Source organism: Bos mutus, chromosome 5 (genome assembly GCF_027580195.1).
Source record: "Bos mutus isolate GX-2022 chromosome 5, NWIPB_WYAK_1.1, whole genome shotgun sequence".
NCBI classification, from domain to species: Eukaryota; Metazoa; Chordata; class Mammalia; order Artiodactyla; family Bovidae; genus Bos; species Bos mutus.
The window spans coordinates 59,937,655-59,961,826 of record NC_091621.1 but is presented as its reverse complement, the minus strand read 5'-3'; the positions used below and the strand labels follow the sequence as shown (position 1 = coordinate 59,961,826).

At 36.3% G+C, this 24,172-nt stretch overlaps 1 protein-coding gene across 2 annotated transcripts in view; it reads left to right on the top strand.

Annotated features, from left to right (window-relative positions):
• TMTC2 (transmembrane O-mannosyltransferase targeting cadherins 2) overlaps positions 1–24,172 on the top strand; it is a 416,762-nt gene that overhangs the window by 252,394 nt on the left and 140,196 nt on the right. For both annotated transcript variants that reach the window (XM_070370955.1, XM_070370956.1), the window contains exons 5-7: positions 18,167–18,252; positions 18,763–18,947; positions 20,065–20,143. In XM_070370955.1, the coding sequence (XP_070227056.1) occupies positions 18,167–18,252; positions 18,763–18,947; positions 20,065–20,143 (350 nt within the window). The remainder of the gene's footprint in view (positions 1–18,166; positions 18,253–18,762; positions 18,948–20,064; positions 20,144–24,172) is intronic.

The window sequence follows — 24,172 nt, the reverse complement described above, 5'->3', positions numbered from 1 at the left end:
TCATGTACGGATGTGAGAGCTGGACCATAAAGAAGGCTGAGCACTGAAGAATTGATGCTTTTGAACTGTGATGCTGGAGAAGATGCTTGAGAGTCCCTTGGACAGCAAGGAGATCAAACCAGTCAATCCTAAAGAAAATCAACCTTGAATATTCAATGGAATTACTGATGCAGAAGCCGAAGCTCCATTTGGTCACCTGATGTGAAGAACTGACTCGTTGGAAAAGACTCTGATGTTGGGAAAGATTGAGAGCATGAGAAGGGGGTGACAGAGGATGAAATGTTTGGATGGCAAACTCAGGGAGATAGTGAAGGACAGGGAAGCTTGCTGTGCCGCCGTCCATGCGGTTGCAAAGAGTTGAACATGGCTTAATGACTGAAGGGCTTCCCTGATAGCTCAGTTGGTAAAGAATCCGCCTGCAATGCAGGGGACCCTGGTTCGATTCCTTGATCAGGAATATCTGCTGGAGAAGGGATAGCCTACCCACTCCAGTATTCTTGGGCTTCCCTTGTGACTCAACTGGTAAAGAATCCGCTTGCAATGTGGGAGACCTGGGTTAGACCCCCTGGCTTGGGAAGATCCCCTGGAGAATGGAAAGATTACCCACTCCAGTATTCTGGCCTGGAGAATTCCACTGACTGTATAGCCCATGGAGTCGCAAACAGTCGGACACGACTGAGCAACTTTCACTAGGCAACTGAACAACAACAGCAAATAGGCATGAACACATATGCAATTTGTTTATTGGAAATAAGGTTTCAGTCATTCAACAAACATTAGAGCCCTCAGAGTGATAGATGTTGGATGGTGAGAATAAACTGACAGAGTATAGTTTCTGTCCTCAAGTAGCTTGAAGTTTGGATTTAAAAATATGTTAATAAAGCAACATCTCTTCTAAACAAGAGATGCTTGTATTATTATGAAAAGGCAAAGACAGCTCAGCTTGGAGCAAAAGGAAGAATAATAAAGAGAAAGACAAGAGGAGTCAAACTATAAAGACAAACGAAGAAATTCATTTAGGAGGAAAATTGTACAGAATTGACTGTGTAAGTTTCAGATGACTGTTGGGCATCCACTAGGCAGCTAGAATGTGTTTCTACTACTCATGAGAGCATTCTGAGGTAGAGGATATAGATTTAGGAATAATTATACAAGTGTGTGAGTTGAAACTAACTATAAATAATTGTGGAGGGTGTGTGTGTGTGTTTGTTGTGTGTGTATGTATGTGTAATGTATGTATATATATGGATAAAGGAAAGAAGGACCATGGATGGAATCCTGGGTAACATCAATATTAAAGGAGCTTGGTATTGAAAGTGGAACCATAAAGTGTGCTCAAAGAAAAAGAGAGAAACCTAGGGTGTTTGATGCCATTGAAGCTGAAGTATAGGACAGCAAGAAGGGAGAAAATGGCCAAAGATCATGTACTGTAGAGAAGTATTTCTATGAGGATTTTGTGTCCCTTTGGGGGCAAAATATTGACATTAATCATGGGTCTAGAAACTGGAAGTATTATGCACTTCTGAATGTAGTAGAGGATAACATTTTGTCTTCAAAAAACAACAGGATGTCCTGGAGAATAATTTTTTTCCTACAAAATGCATGGCCACAATGACCAAAGAATTGAAATTCACACTAGGAACTCCTTAGGAGCTGGGGATATAATTTATTTATGTCTTTGTTTCTAGCGCATAGTGAAGTCCTTGACACCTCCTTGGTACTAACAAGTGCTTTTGGATAGGACTGAATTAAACCACTTATTATTTTACACTCATTTCATTATAGTGATGGATACTACACATCCTGGTGTTGCTATCTAGGATTGCTTGCTGGAAGCAAAGAATGTTGCTAAATGTTGTTAAATGTTGCCCTCCCCATTGCAACCTAAAGTAAAATTGAGAGAAATCAGAATCTTTTTAAAAATAGGAGCCTGGCAACAGAAAGGAGGAGATTAAATCCTTCCTCTGCTTGTTTGTATTATAGGTTTCCTATTACGAATATAGTTTTAAAACGGCACAGTGTGGGTCACGCTTTTTGCATGTAGAAATATTCATTCAAAATTAACTGTGCAGAGAGAGTTAAACTATTTTCCATGTTGGGAAAACGATGAAAGACATTTTTCTGAAATCTCATTAAAACGGCCTTTAATTTTATAATCATTATTTATCCAGAGTACTGTAGGTGCATTTGAAGACATATATTAGAAAGCCTATAAAAGAGGTTTATTAAGAGATTCATAATTGCATCCTGTTTTTTAGTGCCTCGTGTTTGGTTTAACTTTAAAACTGATTGAAGGTTGCTCAAATGGCCAGAAGCATTTTTGTTGTTGTGGTTCCTAAAATTATATTCACGTGGGCAGTGCTGGCTGATAGGCAGCAGGATTTCAAATAAATTAATTTTAGTTTTCTCAGAAGGAGGTTTTACATCATGGGGAAAAAAAAAAAAAAAAGTATCTTCCTCTACTCTTGTAGAAAAATGAACAGATGTGGATTTGTTATTTGTGTAGTTCCAGTCAGTCCTCTGCAGATTTACAATTACTGTGACTTAAGAATTATTTCCTAGACACAGTAGTACAGTAATCTTGTCTTCCATTTTATTTTTTTCTCTTACACAAAACTTAACTAATTTGGCCTTCATTTTGGGAGAAGTTGCTTTGTATGTTGGAGAAGTTTCTTAAAGTATAATTGAAGTTTTGAGGGAGACCATCTGGATATTAAGATGATGAATTTTAAAAATTAATATCTTGTCATCTGCTGCTTATTTTCATCTTGCATGCTATTCATATAAATAGTGTACTAAATTATTACTGTGGCTAAATTATATCTCATATCAGTCACTTCTTGTAATTCTTTGCTCCAAAGAATTGCATGAGGCTCCCCAGCTGCCCTATTTAAACGGTAAAACCAATACAATATTATAAAGTTAAAAAAAAAACACAAAAAACTGCAGCCCCTGCACTGCTCTCACACTCCTATTCTCTTTTACTTAATTCTTTTTTTTTTTAACATTTATCACCTTCTAGTGAACTTTATAAATTCCTATTTAGCTGTATATAGCAGTATTTAAATAAGTACAACTGTTAGTTCATTGTGTATATGTAAGCTTTATGTAATCTCCCTGAAGACAGAGTTTATATATAGCCTAAGTGCCTGGTATAGTGGTTAGCTCATAGCACAAGCTTGATAAATATGTGTTGGATGTATATTTGTATGTGCTGTCCATGATTTAGGTACATCCATTTTCCTCAAAGTCTCTGTGTGTAAAGGGTGTGTCATGGATTATTTTAGGGCCTTGCCTCCTGCTTTTTCTTTCTTCCTGCATCCCTGTTTACCTCTGTAGAAGAAGAATGAGTACCAAAAGATGCCGTTTTTCTTTACTCCTCCATTTCTTTCAATTACAGTGCCCCTACGTTGACTTTCCCCAGGCACCCTTATTTGTGGAAGTGACTAGATAGGGGGTTGGATGAAAGGCAAGAAGGAGGTGTGTTCCCATCTTGCTGTTCTGATAATACGGAGAATAGAGTGAAGAAATACCCACCAGTCATCTAGAGAGGAAGACCCAGATCCAGCCTGGTCAGTGTAACCACATCTCATCTCCAGACTCAGAAAATGACAGGCAAGCACTTTGTTAAAGAATAGAAATTTCAGGTTAGGGGATTCTTCTGAGCTACCCTGAAATCTAAAGGTATTCCAGTTTTTAATGCCATTTAGATTCTATGGATTGCCTTTGGTTTATTTGTTTTAATGATTGTGTGTGTGTGAGTATCCCCTGTATCTTTGCCTGATTGATGTAAAAATTCTCAGGAAGTTCTCTGAATCTTCAAAGATCACATTTGGAGTCGAAGCAAACCTGGGATGTAAAATGAGTACTCAGTACTCAGAATTGGAGAAGAGAGTGGAACTGTAATTATAAGCAACAACTGATATCAAAGAAAGATGAGTAAGATGGCCAGTTTCTAGACTCTGCTCTAAAAAAAAAGTAATGGGAAACATTCAAAGATGAGAAGTTTCTCTGGGCAGGGCCAGTACCTTTATAAAATATGAGGGTGGAATAAACAGAAAAGACAAGAGAATAAAAAGCAAGTGGTACTGAAAGTATTCACCCATTTTCTCTTCATTGTGAACACCTCAATCCCCAACCTTCCATCATTCCAACAAATCTTATGCTTCCCCACCAGTTCTTTTTCCCTGTCTTCAGCCACTAATTTGCCTGTAGCTCTGATTGCTAGAACCTGTAAACAATGACTCCTGCCACAAACAGATCCTTGCTCTCCTGACCATTGAGTTGAGTGAAGGAATATGTCTTCTTATCACCAAAAGTAAACCTTAAAGATTAGTTTTAGGAACATTGTTATAAACGGTGTTTTGTTTTAATTCCTCAAGTACTTCAGGATAAGCCCCTGAGTGAATTGTTTCTAGGTTGTAAAATATATTCCAGGCCAAAAGAGATAGGCTAAAACTTTAATTTTTGGAACTCCTCTTGCTTATTCCTAAGTTAGAAACTACTGCTCTAAGTGCTGCTGACCTAACACCAATTCCTGCTGGTCTGTGAGATACATGATACCTTTTCCCCTTTCATAATTTATTGCTTCAACATCAGACTTTTGTTAGAGCCCTGCTGTTAAGGGACAAAGAAAACACCCCCTTCGTTGAACATTTACATTTAAAGTGAGTACATTGTACAAAATCTCTGTGTGCCTGTGGGAGCATCTCTATCCCACATTATAACCATATCTATGATGGAATCAGGGCCTGATTGTTTTCTATTTTGGTAATATTTTTTTTTGAGTGTGTTGATTCCTATGGAATTCACAAATGTTCATTATTTTTTTTCCCGGTGCCTTAACAAACTAGTTTGAGTTAGGTTTCCTCGTTATGAACTTCCACCGTGCATCAGACGGCATCAGGGTACCCTGTACACAACTTTGTCACTGCTTTTTAAATTATCTCTCTTCCCTTCCAGTCATTAAAATCTCTGTAATGGCCCTTTCAAGCTCTGTTTTGAATGAATGAATGAACAAATCAAAAATTTCATTACCTCGACTTTTACCAAGTAGGTCAGCCTTTGGTGTGTACGTGTATCCCAGCTTGGGGTTCCTCAGCAGTGATTGTCCACTGTCCAGCTGATAAATGTCTCTCTTTTAAAAAATGACATTATAATTAGTCATCCATGTTGCATAGCCCCTGTAAATAGCAGAGAATAAAAGCCAGTCTGTATATAGGTTAAAGTTCCATCCTTGGTAGTTTCCTCTTTTAATTTGTGTTAGGTGTGTTTTTTAATTCTTAATTTTGCTTGTTTTAAATCACAAAATTCTCTTAAGAGGATGTGGGAATATTTGAAAGAGATTTGACTATGATCCCAGAAAATAGACCTATTTGAATAGTATTGGTTTTTGTGGGAGAAAAGGAGAGAAAAGAAGGATATTTGTTTTTGTGGGGAGAAGAGGAGTAGAAAAGAGGGAAAAGTTTTGATTTTTAAAAAGTTGAACACTCGCCTTTGCATCATGGAGGCAGATTTGTGAAATACTAAGGGCAGGGGTTTGGGCATTAAACAGATTAGGATTCAAATTGCCCATTTATCGGTCTTGTGCTTGGTCAAATTGCTTAATTCTTATTCTTCATCTGCAAGATGAGGTTCTGATATCACCTGGTGTTGTAAGGATTAAATGAAGTCCCTGGAAATTCGATGTAATTGTATAATAATGAATGCTAAAGAATTTGTTAACTGTTTATTTTATCCCATTTCTAACTGTACACAGCTCTGCTTTTGTGGAAGATATTGCTTACACTCACTGGTAAGCATTTGAATTAAGAGGAATGGGTATTAAGCCCAAGAATAAGTTACATAGATCAAAGTCTCCAGAGAAACAGAACTGATTGTGTACATACTATAGTAAAGAGATATTGTAAGGCTTGACCCATGTGATTATAGGGGTTGAAGTCCCACAATTTGTCCTCTGTAAGATGGAGACCCAGGAAGGTTGGTGGTGTGGTTGAATGACCTTGAGAGAGCCTGGTGTAAATTCTAGTACGAGTCTATTAGCCTGAGCACCAGGAGTGCTCAGGGAAGATCCCTGTCCCAGCCCAGGCAGAGAGGAAGAAATCTTCCCCTTCTCTTTTTGGTTCTAGTCAGACCTTCAATAGATTAAATAATGCCCACCCACAATGGGAAAGGCAATCTGCTTTACTTCATCTGCTGGATACATTGCTGATCTTCCTGAGACATCCTCACAGATGCACTCAGAAATAATGTTTAGGGACTTCCCGGGTGATCCTGTGGCTAAGACTCAACACTCCCATTGTAACAGGCCTGGATTCCATCCCTGGTCAGGGAACTAGATCCCACATATTACAGCTAAGACCTGACATAGCCAAAGAAATAAACATTAAAAAAAAAAAAAGTTTAACCAGATTTATGAGCTCCCTATGATTCAGTGAAATTGACACATGAAATTAACTATCACAAGTGTATTGGTTACAATGCACTTCTTGGTGAAGTTGATTTGGTATTGGAGGCTGTAGTTTATCTACTTTTGAGGCAAGTCTGAGATGTTTATATATTGGGATTGGCATGTACAAATACAGAAAGAGAGAAGAGAAATTTGTTGGTATAGAAAATTAAAAGCACTGGGTATATGAGCAGGAGAGAGAGGGCAATTATTAATGGTTAAACTAAGAACAGGTATGTATTCCCAGTCTGCCACTGTGGAGTCATGGAAAGACACTGTGATTTGAAGCCTGGCAGTTTTGAACTTAAGTCTCATCTTGAGGCTTTGCAATTATATTACCATGGGCAAGCTGTTTAACTTTTCTCTCTGATGTTTTCACATCTCTAAAGTGAAATGAGTAATAATAGTTTCAGTTGCTGATTTTAAGTATGAAAAGAAATAATATGGAAAACACTATCATAAAGCCATCCAGCCTAATTCTTTCTCACTTCCTATTAAGTAGTTTTTTTAACTAGGAAAGTATATTCACACCTATTATTATTGTATGACAGGTAGAGGAAAATATAACCTTAATTATGTATTCAGAAGACAGGTATAAAGTGAATTATGCATATATTAATATACAATATAGTCTGCAAATCTTATATCCAACAATAATTAACTAAGTAGATTTGAGTAACAATTCTGATTTGGTTCCTTATTTGTAAATAAGGTTCCTTATTTGTAAAATGGGGATTATACCCTTATAGGTTTATTAAGAGAATTACACAAGATAGTAATTGTGAAGCATTTTGTTCAGGACCTGTTACAAAACAGAAATGGACTTATATGGGTAAATGTTTAATTAGCTTTCACAGTCCAAGTTTTAAATCAGAAGCATCTTTGTAATGAATGTTCCATTTACCTGAGTCTTCATCTGTTTTTCAGACATGTTACCATAGTGAGGCTATATTTCTCTTTCTATAGACCCTAGGCAGAAACTTAATTTCAAAATAAAAAAGGTAAAGTCTACAACTTATTCATTTTCCTAATATTAATTGATGGGGTTTTTAGTAATACATTAGAAAAATAAAAACAATTTTTTTGTGGATGCTTACTGCCCCATATTTGATAGGTTAGAATAAAAAATAATCACCTTTAGGAAATAGGATGTCATTATTATACTTTATTCAGTTGGCAAAGTTTATATAAAATCAAATTTAGAACAAATAAACAGATCTGTGTCAAAAGAAAGATACCAGAGAGGAGGCTTACCTGTATTTACTGAAACTGGATTGCTTGGCAGTTCTGTGACACTTGGAGGTGATATCCAATGAAACAGAGTTCAGCTTTGGGGAGGCATGTAATAGAGTTATGTGTGAGCATCTGTCTAGTTCATGTCACATGGTTGTCTTCTTCTCCATCTCCATTCTTCTTCATGTAATAAAAATACAGAGCAGGGAAATGACATGCTCATTACCCTGTTTAGTGGAATTTAACCTTTTCGAGAAGTGACATCTTTTGATTTTGCTCAGAGTACATATAGTATATAGTAATCGTTTATAATAACCTAGCAATAGTTTAAAATAAATATCCAATTAATTTGTGCTTTTTGTAGCACACATATTATTATTCTAATAAATTGAAATTGTATGTTTTAAGTAAAAAGTTAACTTTTTATATTCCCTTTCTCTCTTGGTACTTTTCTATCCAAAATTCTCTTTGTAAAAATATTATTTTTACCTATTATATTGAAATAGTTTAAGAAAAGGAGAGAAGGAAAGTTTGTTTTTTTTCGAGGAAAAAAAATATAAGTAGGGAGAAATATTTTGCTTGGTTTTCAATAAAAAGTCTGTTATCCTAGGGTGACCTGAAAGCCATAGACATGCCATGTGAGACCAGAATATTATATAACTTTGTCTCTGAAATCTCCCATGGAATGCAGATTCAGTCACTTAGATCTCACTGAATCTTCTGAGAAGAAAATTATACCTATTTTCGTTTCACTTGATAATTCCTATGAGTTTCCCCTTTTTAGTTATTTGGGGATTGAGGGGATTAATTAAAATGTTTTTATATAAAAATGCTACTAATGCATTACTCTTTTGGGCAAAGAGTGATAACTCTTACCATTCTGATGTCTGGGCATTTAATTTAAGAGTTCCTATTTCATGCACCTGTTATGCTCTTGAATTGTTTAAGTTTAATTGAATATTTTAATTGCATATTTCATACTTGGCAGTTGCTTCACCTGGTTATCACTCAAAACCAGACAACCCATGCTTTGTATTCATTCAAATATAATTAAAATAAGTTTTCCTTAAAATTTTCTATAAGAGCTATACTAGATATTAAATATTTTATAAATAGAAAAAAAGAAAACATAAATGAAACAATACATGTGCTTCTTTTATCAGTAGAGAACAGATAAGAAAGTTAGTGATAAGAAATCCCAAATAACATTAGCTTAAACTAGCTAAAATTGTATTTTCAGTTTAGAGAAGTCCAGAGGTGTGCAGTCCTGTGGACTCCCTTCAGTTTCCTGTCTACTGTCCTCAGAACAGAGCCTCCACCTGTTCTCAACAAGATGGAGGAAGGATAAGGCAGAACATGTTCCCTCCTCTTTAAGAACTTTGCCTAGAGGTGCTCAGGCCACTGAGCTTTTACTTCATTGGACAGAATTCAGTCACGTGACCAAGGCTACTGTACCAACTGATTCTGATTGTGTATATTTAGTGGCTTGTGCATATTAGGTGCTTGATTTCTAAACTCTTGTATCATTCTAAAACGGGCATTACTGCAGTTAATTCAAGCTGTAGTAACTTACTTTATTTACAGCTTCTGTTTTTAAAAAGGACTTTTGAGTTTCATTCCATTTACTGCTGGGATAATCACTTGAGATTTTTGCCTGATGTCTATTTTATCAAGCAAGATTTGGGAGTGTTTGTGTGTCCTTCGCTGTCTCCAGGAGTTTGCTTAAACTCATGTCCATTGAATTGGTGATGGCATTCAATCATCTCATCCTCTGTTGTCCTCTTCTGCCCTTAATCTTTGCAAGCGTCAGAGTCTTTTCCAGTGAGTTGGTTCTTTGCATCAGTGGCCAAAGTATTTGAGTTTCAGCTTCAGCACCAATCCTTCCAGTGAATATTCCGGGTTGATTTCTTTTATGATTGACTGGCTTGATCTCCTTGCAGTTCAAGGGACTCTCAAGAGTCTTAACCAACACTACAGTTTGAAAGCATCAGTTTTTTTGTGCTCAGCGTTCTTTATGGTCCAACTCTCACATGTGTACATGACTACTGGAAAAAAAAAATAGCTTTGACTAGATGGATCTTTGTCAGCTAAGTGGTGTCTCTGCTTTTTAATATGCTGTCTAGGTTTGTCATAGCTTTTTTTTCAAGGAGCAAGCATCTTTTAATTTTGTGGCTGCAGTCACTATCCACAGTGATTTTGGAGCCCAAGAAAATAAAGTCTGTCACTGTTTCCACTAATTCCCCATGTATTTGCCATCAAGTAATGGAACCAGATGCCAAGATCTTAGTTTTTTGAATGTTGAGTTTTAAGCCAGCTTTTTTACTCTCCTCTTTCACCCTCATCAAGAGGCTCTTTAGTTCCTCTTTACTTTCTGCCATTAGAGTGGAACTTCTGTATATCTGAGGTTGTTGATAATTCTCCCGGCATTCTTGATTCTAGCTTGTGATTCATCCAGCCTGCATTTCACATTATGGACTCTGCATGTAAGTTAAATGAGCAGGGTGACAATACACAGCGTTGTCGTACTCCTTTCCCAATTTTGAACCAGTCCATTGTTCCATGTCCGGTTCTAACTGTTGCTTCTTGACTTGCATACAGGTTTGTCCGGATGCAGATAAGGTGATCTGGTATTCCCAACTCTTTTTTTTTTTTCTTTTCTTTTATTTTTTTTTTTATTCTTCCAATTTTATTTTATTTTTTAAACTTTACATAATTGTATTAGTTTTGCAAATATCAAAATGAATCCGCCACAGGTATACATGTGTTCCCCATCCCGAACCCTCCTCCTCCTCCCCTTCCCATACCATCCCTCTGGGCCGTCCCAGTGCACCAGCCCCAAGCATCCAGCATCATGCATCGAACCTGGACTGGCAACTCGTTTCCTGCATGATATTTTACATGTTTCATTGCCATTCTCCCAAATCTTCCCACCCTCTCCCTCTCCCACAGAGTCCATAAGACTGTTTTATACATCATCAGTGTCTCTTTGCTGTCTCATACACCGGGTTTATTGTTACCATCTTTCTAAATTCCATATATATGCGTTAGAATACTGTATTTATGTTTTTCCTTCTGGCTTACTTCACTCTGTATAATAGGCTCCAGTTTCATCCACCTCATTAGAACTGATTCAAATGTATTCTTTTTAATGGCTGAGTAATACTCCATTGTGTATATGTACCACAGCTTTCTTATCCATTCATCTGCTGATGGACATCTAGGTTGCTTCCATGTCTTGGCTATTATAAACAGTGCTGCGATGAACATTGGGGTACACGTGTCTCTTTTCCCTTCTGGTTTCCTCAGTGTGTATGCCCAGCAGTGGGGTTGCTGGATCATAAGGCAGTTCTATTTCCAGTTTTTTAAGGAATCTCCACACTGTTCTCCATAGTGGCTGTACTAGTTTGCATTCCCACCAACTGTGTAAGAGGGTTCCCTTTTCTCCACACCCTCTCCAGCATTTATTATTTGTAGACTTTTGGATCGCAGCCATTCTGACTGGTGTGAAATGGTACCTCATAGTGGTTTTGATTTGCATTTCTCTGATAATTGATGTTGAGCATCTTTTCATGTGTTTGTTAGCCATCTGTATGTCTTCTTTGGAGAAATGTCTATTTAGTTCTTTGGCCCATTTTTGATTGGGTCGTTTATTTTTCTGGAGTTGAGCTGTAAATTGTATATTTTTGAGATTAGTTGTTTGTCAGTTGCTTCATTTGCTATTATTTTCTCCCATTCTGAAGGCTGTCTTTTCACCTTGCTAATAGTTTCCTTTGATGTGCAGAAGCTTTTAAGGTTAATTAGGTCCCATTTGTTTATTTTTGCTTTTATTTTGTTCTGGGAGGTGGGTCATAGAGGATCCTGCTGTGATGTATGTCGGAGAGTGTTTTGCCTATGTTCTCCTCTAGGAGTTTTATAGTTTCTGGTCTTAAGTTTATTTTTGTGTGTGGTGTTTAGAAAGTGGTCCAGTTTCATTCTTTTACAAGTGGTTGACCAGATTTCCCAGCACCACTTGTTAAAGAGATTGTCTTTAATCCATTGTATATTCTTGCCTCCTTTGTCGAAGATAAGGTGTCCATATGTACGTGGATTTATCTCTGGGCTTTCTATTTTATTCCATTGATCTATATTTCTGTCTTTGTGCCAGTACCATACTGTCTTGATAACTGTGGCTTTTTAACAATTTTCTGTTTTACTACTTTTTAATATTTCCCTGGTCTTAACAACACTATGTCAACCACATCCTGTTTCACTCAAGGTCTGTGTTAAGTGTCCACTTCATTCAATGCAATACATGTTCTTGAAACGTATACTTTTCTTCTGCTAATGTGCTTTATTAATACCAACTTTGAACACGTCAGATTTCAACCATTTTAAAGACCTTTGTTTGAACCTGAGGAAAAATGTAGCTTTACTTGAAGATTTCTATGTTTTGACAGTTCTATATTGAGGGCAACTTTCTATTAATACCAAGAGCCACTGACATTTTGTTTGACTGTACTGACAATGGTGGGGAATGGCATGCTTTAAAAAAATGAGAAAATGTACTCTTCTGTATTTTTATATGAAAAGTCAGTAGAAATGATGGTGACGTTTTAATTTAAATAATTTATTCCCTGTATTTTGCCTTTTTACAATCTATGTTCTTTATATAGTTCATGTATGTGATTATCGAATACATGGGGACCCTATGTTCTAAAGAAATGCGTTGCAGTTAGTACATATGAAATACTACATGTAGTTTCTTAACCTAAGCACTATTGGCATTTGGGACCAGAGATGTCTTTGCTTTGGGGTGACTGTCTTGTGTCTTCTCACATGTTTACATTTTTAATGGCATACCTGACCTCTACCCACAGGATGCTAATAGCATCCACCAGTTGTGACAGACATACACGTTTCCAGACGTTGCCCAGTGTCCCCTGGGTGACAGTCATCCCTGAGTGAGAAGCACTGTGCTAAAAAAAAAATGTTCCCCTTCTGTCTCTGTCAATATGTAGAATCAGCCGGAGATCGTATGCCTATTTATACTCACTGTTTGTTTTTAACTATGTCCAATCCACTGTTACCATGGATTTGACTGGTTTTCATTTATCAAATGTCTAGAGTCTTGTGATTTTTTAAAAAAGGATATTTAGACAAAGATGGGGTTGTTGGGAGAGACTAGGGTAATGATGGGCAAAACTTTCACAAGAAAAAGAAAGTCTCCACCCTTAATGGTAATTCCTAGAACATGATCAAAATCAGGTTAACAAAATGCTGAAACATTTTAAGACAGGACATTTTGTTGTTTTTTTCCTTTAAGTAAAATGGTCTTTAGTCTAAGTATTAGAGTGAATAGTACTTTGTATATCCAGTTGTATTTTCTTCCTTCAACTGTAACAAGTATTTATTCTTTCTCTTTCTCCAATTTGTATCTTCACTGACTGCTTTATTCCAGTGACTGTGGTTCTGAAAGATAAGTCATTTGGGGGAAAATATGAGAAGTAATATATTTCAACCTCTTAAAATACACTATAATATATCCACTTACACATAAAGGTGTGTGCCACTACTTATTAGAGATCAGCAACATTTTTTCAATTTCTCACCCAAAAGACACTTTGCTGCTAAGTTACCCCAGTCGTGTCCGACTCCGTGCGACCCCATAGATGGCAGCCCACCAACTCCCCCATCCCTGGGATTCTCCAGGCAAGAACACTGGAGTGGGTTGCCATTTCCTTCTCAATGCATGAAAGTGAAAAGTGAAAGTGAAGTCGCTCAGTCGTGTCCGACTCCCAGCGACCCCATGGACTGCAGCCTACCAGGCTCCTCTGTCCATGGGATTCTCCAGGCAAGAGTACTGGAGTGGGTTGCCATTTCCTTCTCCAGTGCATGAAAGTGAAAAGTGAAAGTGAAGTCCCTGAGTCATGTCCGACTCTTAGCTACCCCATGGACTGCAGCCTCCCAGGCTCCTCCATCCATGGAATTTTCTAGGCAAGAGTGCTGGAGTGGGGTGCCATTGCCTTCTCCAAAAGACACTTTAAGTTTACATTAATGTATAGCATAGGCCAGTTTCCTTAATTGCTAAGCAACTTCATATAATATAAGTAACACTATTTTTTATTAGATTCTGGTTTGATGGTATATTAAAACGTATTGTTATTTTTAATGTACTACATAGAAACTTAAGGACTTTATTGATATGATCAGCATGTAAACAAACTGTGTCATCTATTTTTAAACAGCTGTGGAAAAGCCTTTGTTATGAATGCTGTATTAAAATACAGATCCTCCTTTATAATCTGACAGCTGGGCTTGAATTGTGGGACACTTCTTGCTAGTGGTGTGTCCTTTAGTATGTTGCTAAATTTTTCTTACCCCAAGTCCATCATCTGTAAATGGAGCTAATATAATATCCTGTCTCACAATATTATTGATGAGTAATAATTAAGTTAATATATGTAAATGTAAAGTATTGTATGTAACATTATAAGTGCCAAGTAAGTTTAGCTCTTTCTTTTACCATGACTTATATGATGTGAAGGATTTCTATCCCACTGTCCAGTCTTCAGTAAAATAAGGAACGGATTCAGTAAATGTGGAAAATAGCAGGAACAGAGCATTATTGTTAATTGACCCAGATTCATCCTGAATTGACAAAATGGCAGTTTGAGTCCTTTTCAGTGCATGAGTTCAAGTTCACATTATACAAAATCTGGAGAATTTTGGAGCAAATGAAACCATAATCCAGAACCCATGCATCTAGAATTGAATTATCTTCTCTCTCTTCTTTTTTACTTTCAGAAACAGCATGGGATTTCTTGTCAGAGAAACTATGTTCTGGTCCTGCCTTTGCCTCTTATTAACCAGAAAACCTAAAGTTTAGTTGGTAAATTCTCTGTGGACCTCTTTTCCTGCATAACATAGGGCTGATGATGATACCTTTTATTGCTGGCTCACTACTGCTTACTTTCAAGTCTCTGCCAATGGCACTTGGGCTCCATGAATCTTCCCTGTCCATTCTTGACCTAGAGTGGTGTTACTCCTCTGTCCTCCATCATAGTAATTTTCCACACCATTTATTCTCTTATCTGTCTCCCTGACCAGATAGTACATCCACAGGCAAGTGCATTTGCCTTGTTCATATTTGCAGCAGGTGTACTAGGGTATAGTTGATACTCAACTAAATCCTTAGCCATAAAAACCTGGTCACTATAGTTGTCTAACTTGGACTCACTCCATTGCTAACTTTATTCAGATATACAGAGGGTGATGCTCTCTAATTCAAAGAGCTACTTTATATATAATCCTGGTGACTTGCTACTACATCACTGTGTGTGACTAGTTTTCTCCAAAGAATGAGGCAGGCTGGACAGGATTGTCTAGGAGTGGTTATCATGTAGTATTTTATGAGTTGGAAAATGACACGACTGTAATACATCAGTATCAGGGAGCCCATGAGGCTTAATACATCATTTTCAAGGTTTATGGGCTTTAGGCACATTTTCAAAGATACACGCTCGTCACCTCATGTTCTTTCTGTCTAGCCTAACAGCATATTTGCCCTTTAGAAATGTAATTATATGCAGACTAATTAGTGGGCAATTGCGGTTATTTAGGTGACAGGAAAGATAAAAAGGGCTCTGCTAGATCTATAAAAGTGAACCTTGGAGGGCCACAGTGACGAGCCTTAGAAAATAAGAACTGGTAGGCTTTGGAGACTTCTTTAAACTTGGACTTGTGAGAGTGAGTGAAAAGTCAAGAGTGATAGCCAGGTTCCTGATTTTAGGCAGTGGCATGAATAATGGTGCTGATTGCTGAGGGAAGATGTTTTTCTTCATCTGTCTCATTTATCTCTTTATATAATTTTAAGTGGGAGATATTGCTTTTGGGTTTTGGATATATTGGTTTTGAAATTCCAGCAAGCACCTAGATTGACGTGGCTGAGTAAGGTGCTGGATTTTCAACAGATCTGGATGTCAGTAGAGAAATCACTACTTTAGAATTGAGAACAGTCAGCATATGAGCTGGATGTTTGCATGTCATCATGCAGAGACTGTGCTTATCAAGAAAAGGAGGAAAAGACAACAATCTGTGAATTATCAACCTCTTTTTAAAAAATATATGAATAAAGATGTGCTTTTCTTCATACTCTGAAGTTTCAGGGGTATAGAACTAAGGAAGTCCAGCTTTCCAGAAGCTAAGGAAACACAGAGTTTCAGGAAGGAAAATGGGTTTAATAGTCACAAATGCTACAGTTGAGTAGGGCGTTCATATAGGCAAACTCTTTGGGGAGTTTAATTGTTAGTGGAAATTTGATTATGACATTTCAGCTGAATTCTAGGAAAGAGCCTAGATTGGATTTAGGGGTAAATGGGATTTGAGTCATTGGACATGCACACCACAGACCATTATGAAAGAAAAATCTGACTTTGGAGGGAAGCATGACAGTTAGAAGTAAAGAGCTGGATGCAGGAATGATAAGATGGTAAGGTTTTATCTTCTCCCCTCTGCTAAGAGGCAAACAAACATTCTTGTAGTCTTGAGGGAAAGGAAATTGCATTGGGGAAAAAGATTGAAGATACTGGATAAGGAGGGGCTCATGGGAGAACTTGAGTTCCCAAGAAAAGTAGGAAGACTTGGGTTAAGATAAATTTCTCCTCTGATGACATTAGCTTTTTATCAGAGAAGAAGTGCCTCTTTATCTGAACCTCAAAGGAAAGACACTTAAGATTGTAAATAAGTTTCTGAAATGAGATAATATATATGAGCTTAGTTAATTGGAAAACCTTTTGTCTAAATTATTTTTATAAAGGATATTATTTTTTGTAGAAAGTATATAAGTGTTCTTTCTCTTTATCAATTTTACTTGCTTTTAAAGACAACTGAACATTTTTACAGACTCTTGAATACTGCAGGAAGCTTTGTTTTCCCTTGTACCCGGCAGCAGCAAAGTGTACTTAACAGCAAAGCATATCAATTTTGTAATCAAATTGTTGCTCTAAAGTTTTAATAGATATGTACATTTCTGTGAATATATAACTCTTAATATGATTTGAAGTGGTTTCATCTATTCACAAGGCTCTTTTAACAATAGAAATAATGAGGTTAATCTATGCTAATAAAACAAGTGAACCAACTTTAATTTCAAAAGGATTTACTTCATTATTTTTTAATCATGCCCATTAAATAATAAGCTGAGTATTTAAAAATACCCTACAAAATGATAAGTTTTTACCAGTAGGCTTCTCATTTTTCAAACTTCCATTTTACTGCCTTTTGAAGACCTCGGAGCTGGCAAGTGGAATCTGCAGTTTGAGGCTGATGACAGTAGTACTCAGGTCCAAGACAGGCGTCAAATGTCTGTAAGACACTTGCTGATTTTAAGAGAGCAAAGACAGGTCACAGAGCCCTTTGTGAGAGCTTTCAGAACCTAGTTCCCGGTCCCTGACACTATTTTCACAGACATAATAGTAATTGATTCTCACTTTGGTCATGAGGGCAGGGTCTGGAAGCGCTGGGATAATCCATGTGGCTAGTCACTGCCGAAGCAGCCTCCTAGGGAGGCGCAGAGACTCTGAGTGTCTGTAGACAAAAGCACGTCTCTCAACGGTTGGCTGAAGTTTGCTCACTGCTCTGAAATTCAAGCTTATTTGCCCAAAGCCAAATAATAAAGAAGTAACTAGGTTATGGCCTTCAGTCTGTGTTCTTTGATGGAATCTGGTTAGATTCTGACTCCATCCTGTTGACCTGGGTTACCTGTTGCTTTTTGGGCAATTGTGGGTCAGTATTTCCCAAACAGTAGGGCCAGTGGGAGAGGCATCTTAAGTTTAAATGTGTGTGTGTGTCTATATATATATAGTTCAGTTTTATAGAGAGAGAGAGAGAGAGAGTTCAGTTGCTAAGTTGTATCTGGACTCTTAGCAACCCCATGGACTGCAGCACACCAGATCTCCCTGTCCCTTACTATCTCCTGCAGTTTGCCTAAGTTCATGTCCATTGACTTGATGATATTATCCAACCATCTTATCCTCTGCCACTCTCTTCTCCTTCTGCCTTCAATCTTTCCTAGCAGCAGGGTCTTTTGCAGTGAGTTGGCTCTATGCATCAGGTGGCCAAAGTATTGGAGCTTCAGCTTAGGGCTTTAGACAAGTTTCTTTTCTAAAATGATGGAAAACTGTGCATGTTCCGAGGAGAAATGCAAGTGGTTGGTAATTCTAGTGGGAGAGAAAAGACTGCTGGGAAGGGGAAAGTTCAGTGAGGGGTAAAGGGCTTTTAAAAAATACTTCTTAATACTTTCTAATGCAACGTAAATGCAACTGATACCTCTCCAAACATTTTCTTTCCTGAGGAATAATTTCCTTCTATTCAGAATTTATTTTTATAGTACCAGGTCATTTTTATGACTCCATTAACCATTTTTATTTTTGAAATAAAAAATGAAAATTTGTGGGTTTATGTATACTAATACTGTCTTGTCTCCAAATTTCTATTTTCCTCATGCAGAGGGTTACTTCTACAAGAGAACAGCAGGTTTGCAGAAGCACTACATTATTATAAATTGGCGATTGGGAGCAGGCCTACACTGGCTTGTAAGTGATATTCAAATCCTTTTAAAATATCTCTTTCTTTCCCCATGAAAATGGTGACCTAAAGCCTCATGGGTTAAAAAACATGGTACTTCTGTTTGTGAATACTTTCCAGTCAAATTAACAGCCTTTAACAAGTACATCTCTCAATTTTAATGTTTTGGTGTCTGATTATCATTTTGATACATTAAGAAACATGCAGCTTTTATTCATCTAGTTTCTAAGCTCAAAATATTCTGATACTTTGAAGGCAGAGACTATATATATATATGTATATATATATATATAAATGACAACTAATACATTTATGTATTAGTCATACCATATATATATATAGATGTGATACCTGTACTTTGTACTACATTATTTTTCTTTTGTATGTTTGTTCCCTGGAGGTTCATTTCTTGGTTTTCTTTTAATGCATAAAAATGAAGTTGAAGTAAAAATAGCTTTATTGTTTCCACAGTGTACATCATCTTCTCTCATTTTTATCTCCACTTTTTTACCCTTCAGCTGCATATTTAAACACAGGTATTATTCTAATGAACCAAGGAAAGACAGAAGAAGCGCGACGCACATTCCTGAAGTGTTCTGAGATCCCTGACGAAAACCTAAAGGACCCTCATGCCCACAAGAGCTCGGTCACCAGCTGTCTGTACAACCTGGGGAAACTCTATCATGAGCAGGGACACTATGAGGTCAGGCCAGAACCTCTCTGCCCTGTTCCTCCCCCTTGTTCTGATCTGGTCTCAATGACTTCTACCTGTGATCTCATTGTAGGAACACTGATAATTTAAGAACTGATATTTTAATCAAAGTGATAAAAAAAAAAAAAGAACTGATATTTTAATAAAAGAGTTTTATGGGGAAATTCTTCTGGGAAAAATCTTTGTTTAAACAAAATGGATTTTTTTAACTATGATTTTCTCAGAGTAATATGACTCCTTATGAAAGGGAAATAACATGCATTACTGCCCAAGTTGTTCGCCCACCATATTTTTGATTTTATGATTTAAGACATGTTATTATTGTTATCTGTATTCATTGTTTTATGTTAAAAAATACATTTCTTTATACTCTGCATGTTAAGTGATTTGGTATAAATCCTACTTTTTCTTTTTATTCTTTTAAATGCAGTAATGCAATGAAAACTAATTTTATTGTTTTCTAAATTAGGAAGAGGGGGAAAGTGATGGATACAGGATCTTGTACAGGAAGTTAGGAGGATTACTTAGTCCTGTGTACCCTATCTCTCACATGAAGCCTGCCTCCATGGGTTTTGTCTCTCCCATGCGATACCACAACCCACTTTCTCAAACCACTCCCCCAGAGACTCTTACATGATATTTTAAGACTGCAATCTGAGGATAAGGATGCAATTTTAAAAATAATTGCATTTCATGATCTCAGTATGTCTCAGTTGCTAGAAGATTGATTATTTGATATTTTATTTAGATTATACTTAATTGCTTGACTTGAAATAATGACGAATTTTAGAGGACTATGGGTGACTCCAAAATATAAATTTTTCTAGTTGTTTTTATTGCATCATCTATCTGAATTGAGAAATTTAAAGAGTATTGGTAACATTTGACTCCTTGTTAAACTGATTTTTTATATAACCTTCACTGGGTGGGTTGAATGGTTTTATTCATGAAATTGAGGTAATTTGATATCAAAGACTAGCTCAGTTGAATTTTGCTCTAATGAACCATTTAGAAAGAACAATGGAATATTTTAATTTTGGAAAGATGTTGTTATTTTGTTTCAGTGAATAGCCTTGGACTTTATTTCTTTTTCTGTTTCTTAAATTAGGATGCCCTTAGTGTATACAAGGAAGCAATTCAGAAAATGCCCAGGCAATTTGCCCCACAGAGCTTGTACAACATGATGGGTAAGTAAAATAATAATGTTTTAATTGATATTTCAGGGATCTGTGGAAAAATTAAAACCTGTACTTGTTTTAAATGGATCCCTATTAAATCATGTTTTAATCCTCACTAAAAAAAAACATATTCACAATTGGATGTCACATTTAAATTTTCACAAAGCACACCTATTCTAAGAACAAATAAATATTGTTAATATAGTGATTCTCAACAAATTGGCTGGATCCCAGAGTTGTTGAAAAGGGGCTCATAAACCAAAGTGGGTATCAAATATTAGCTAGACTCTTGAGATTGCAAATGATGAATAAAGTACATATAGTTTTTGATGAGTTTATCAAATTTCTGATAATTTTTGATCATGTTATTTTCTTAATCAGAATATTCTCAAAAGTAAACATGCTGTGATATAGAGATTCCTGATTTTGATGCTTACAATAGATGAGAATGAGTCAACTTGTGTTGTTTGCATTGATAAAGTTTTAGATTGGAAGAGGTTTTTTTTTTCCCTAGAGTATTACTTTAGAGTAAAAGCAATACTGTGAAGAGTATAAATGTTCTAGCACAATTGTTGCTTGTTCTACATTGAGTAATTAGCTCAATTTTCTAGAAAGTATGCAAGTGAGGACATAGATTTTTCTAGGTGCAAGGGGTCAAGAACTAGAGTTACTAATAAATCTGCCTGTAACCTGTGATTGGTCCATGACAGTCTCATAGTAAATTGTGGCCACAACTATTTGATCATGGACACACCTAAAAACTGTCTATTCAGTATGTGACTCTTGAAAAGAATCCCTGAAGTTTAAGATGTCCTGTTGATTAACGTTGCTGTTTCTAGATAGGGGAGAGAAGTGAGAGGGCTGTTTTTGTCTTCGAATCAATATTTCTTTCCTCCAAAGTACAAATTAAACCTCAAATTTTCCTTTCATTAAACCTGGCTAAGTTTTTAAAAAATATTTCTAGGCCTTCCTCATGTATATGAACTATATGTGACTACATCATTTCTAGGATTATTTTATACTTCTGTATCCTGTGATTTGAGAAATCTGATCGTAGCCATATGGCTTTTGAGTATACATAAAAAATCCCATGCCTTCCCTAACTAGAAAATATATGCCTGGCAAGGACACTCACTTCTACTTCTTTTTTTTAAACAAAAGAAAATTTAGAAATGTTTTAGAGCTCGAACAAGGCACACATCATCAAAAAGAAAAGAAAAAAAAAAATGATTTGGAAGAGGTTAATATATTCATATGTCTCTTGAATCCTGCCCCTAGTTAGCCTGGACAGCAGCAGGGTGATTTAATGTTCCTGTTAAAGAGGACACTGAAGTATTTTTAGTTGCTGTTATTTTTCTTGTGGATATTATCACTAAAAGGTAAAATCTAGCTTCCTTCAATGTACTCTTGTCCTTAACATCTTACGAGGTAAATTCACGCCTTTTACTGTTTGACATTTTACTATCATTCTGTCCACCCAGGTGAAATGTCCATGTCCATAAACTGTGTACCGAGAATATGTAGATGTATCAGTTGAATGAGCTTTTCTGTGTTAGTGCTGGATGGTTCTTCATTTCACAGTGAATATTGAAAGAACTGTGTTCTCTAAGGCATATTGGTTTTAGTTTATAATTTCGTTTTTAACACTAATGCTTAGGAAGGACTATATCCCAGTTTTCCTCGATTATCAATGAAGATCTTTTTCTTTAAATTAGGAAAGGATTCAGCTCCTTGACAATAGACTACAGATGGCATCTTCATTGTTAATAGGAAGTGTGGTATTCACTATAGTTAACAGTTTCAAAAATTCATTCAATTATTTTATGTAAATACATTTGCTTGAAAATACAGCTGTTACCTTGGGATCTGTGTCTCATATGGTTACACAGATGCTGAGCACTCATAGGCAGCAAAAGATAAGTGTGTCCCTGGGGTGATTGCTTAGTCCTTTGTCTTATTTTCCATCATAGAAGGAGGGAGCCGCTTTGCCCAGACTCTGCAAAGCCCTCTAACAATTTGCAAGGGGAGAATCTCAATATAATTTAAAATTCCAGATTTCTTCCATAATTATAGTGGCTGCCTTCTGTTTAATTTTATGTGAAGGTCTGTCAGCTGACTAGGTTTTGCAGTTTCAGTTGTTCACGAAACTATAATTTTCTCTGAGAGTAGGTTCACCTCCTAATCAAATGGGTGATATCCTCTGAGTGTTGGCTTTAACTCCTAATACATTTTGATTAGCCTCCATTTGACAAGGAGAAAAGTGGCCCAGGAAATAAACTGCCCTGTCGGTTCATCGGTTTCATTAGTCTGTCAGCATGTGCTGATTATCCTATCAAGTTTATCAACAGCCTTGAATATGTTTCCTAATTCTCATATTTGCATATTATTGGTGCCCTTTAGGGATCAGTGATGGATTTTAATGTCTGGCTAGATTTAGCCTGCAAGTACTCATTTTTCTCATGGCTCATTCATTTACCCCTTGAAGATCATTAGAGCCAAGCACTTGTATGTGTATACGCAAGTATTTTTTTTCTTTTATTTTGAGAGGTTAGGAGAAATAAAGGACTATGTGTGGAAAAAATACAGTTATATTTTAATTATATTATTTGTTTAATAACGCGATTCATTGCAGCTGCTTAAAGAAAACACACACTCTGGTCCTTCGTATTTCCCCTTCCCTTGAACATTTTATGAAAAACATCACTCCCTGCTGCATGCTAGTAGCTGACTTACCCTGAACATCAAATGAGCCTAGTTTTTGAATTTGTGTATTAATAGAAAATAACAAGATTGATTAGCTTGCTATCCCAACTTAAAATGTTCCATGTTTTATCATAAGACTTTTAATTTTTATTGTGGTAGTTTATAAGTAAAATTAAAAATCTACTTGCATAGACATTTTCATTATTCTCTTTGATTTCATAGCATCAAGATGATTAAGTCACAGTAATTGAGGATTGTGTCCCATCTAAAATTAAGTAAATTTATAAGCATGTAAAAATCATGTTTTAAAAGATACTGTACATCATTTTTATAAACAGAAATTAAACTTTTACTTAGACAGCAGTTATAATTAGTAAGTATGAAAATACATGAATTATAAAGAGGCCAAATCATAAAAAATTGCTCCTAGCCAGTTGTGCAACTTCATTTCTGTATTTCTTCTTCAGAGGATAAGGGTTGGATTTAGAGACCCCAAGGTTCAACTTACGGCTTTAGCACTTTGTAGCTGAGTGAAGTTGGACATTACTTAACTGAAGTCTCAGTTTCCCCATCCATAAGGTGCCTGTAATGGTAGTGTCTGTTTGAGGACTGATTGAGATAATGAAGGTAAAGAATATTGGACCAAATGCCCAACTTAGTCAGTGGTTTGTAATATTATCTTCCTTTGTAATCATTATCATTTCTGTGGGCTTTAATCTCCAGAAGTCACTAATTGTATTCTCTGGCAGTTCTTTCTGTGTTAACAATGTAAATCTGATTTCTATATAGATACAATTTTGAGATAGTGATGGCTCTGGAGTCACCAACGTGGATTCTATTTAGTTCTGTCCTATCTATAAGTGCTGTATTTTCTCTGGAAGTCCATTTTTCCTTGTCTTTCAACAACCACAGTCAAAATCCTACTGAAACAGCCTACTTAGTGTCCAATTAGTTTAATTCCATTAATACAGTATTCCCTCTAAATTGAAATCATCATATTTAGAGTTTTTTCTCCTTTTCCTGTCATTACATATTTTCCCCCTAGACTTAGTCAAAATTATTCTTTATTCTGAAATTATTTTTTATTCTGACACCCATTGTAGGCCTTTATTGATTCTCAATTTCTCCTCTTCTCAAATTGTAAATTATTTTTAGAATCATAGAATGTTAGAGATTGAAGATTGATATTTTTAAAATCCTCTTAACATAATCTTTTATTTTATATGCTGGAAATTCACACCCAAAGAGTTAGGTTGATCTGTTTGGGATTGCCCTGTTTGTGTTAGAAACAGAAGTGTAGTTTCCTGATTTAAATTTAAATGCTTTTCCTATTTA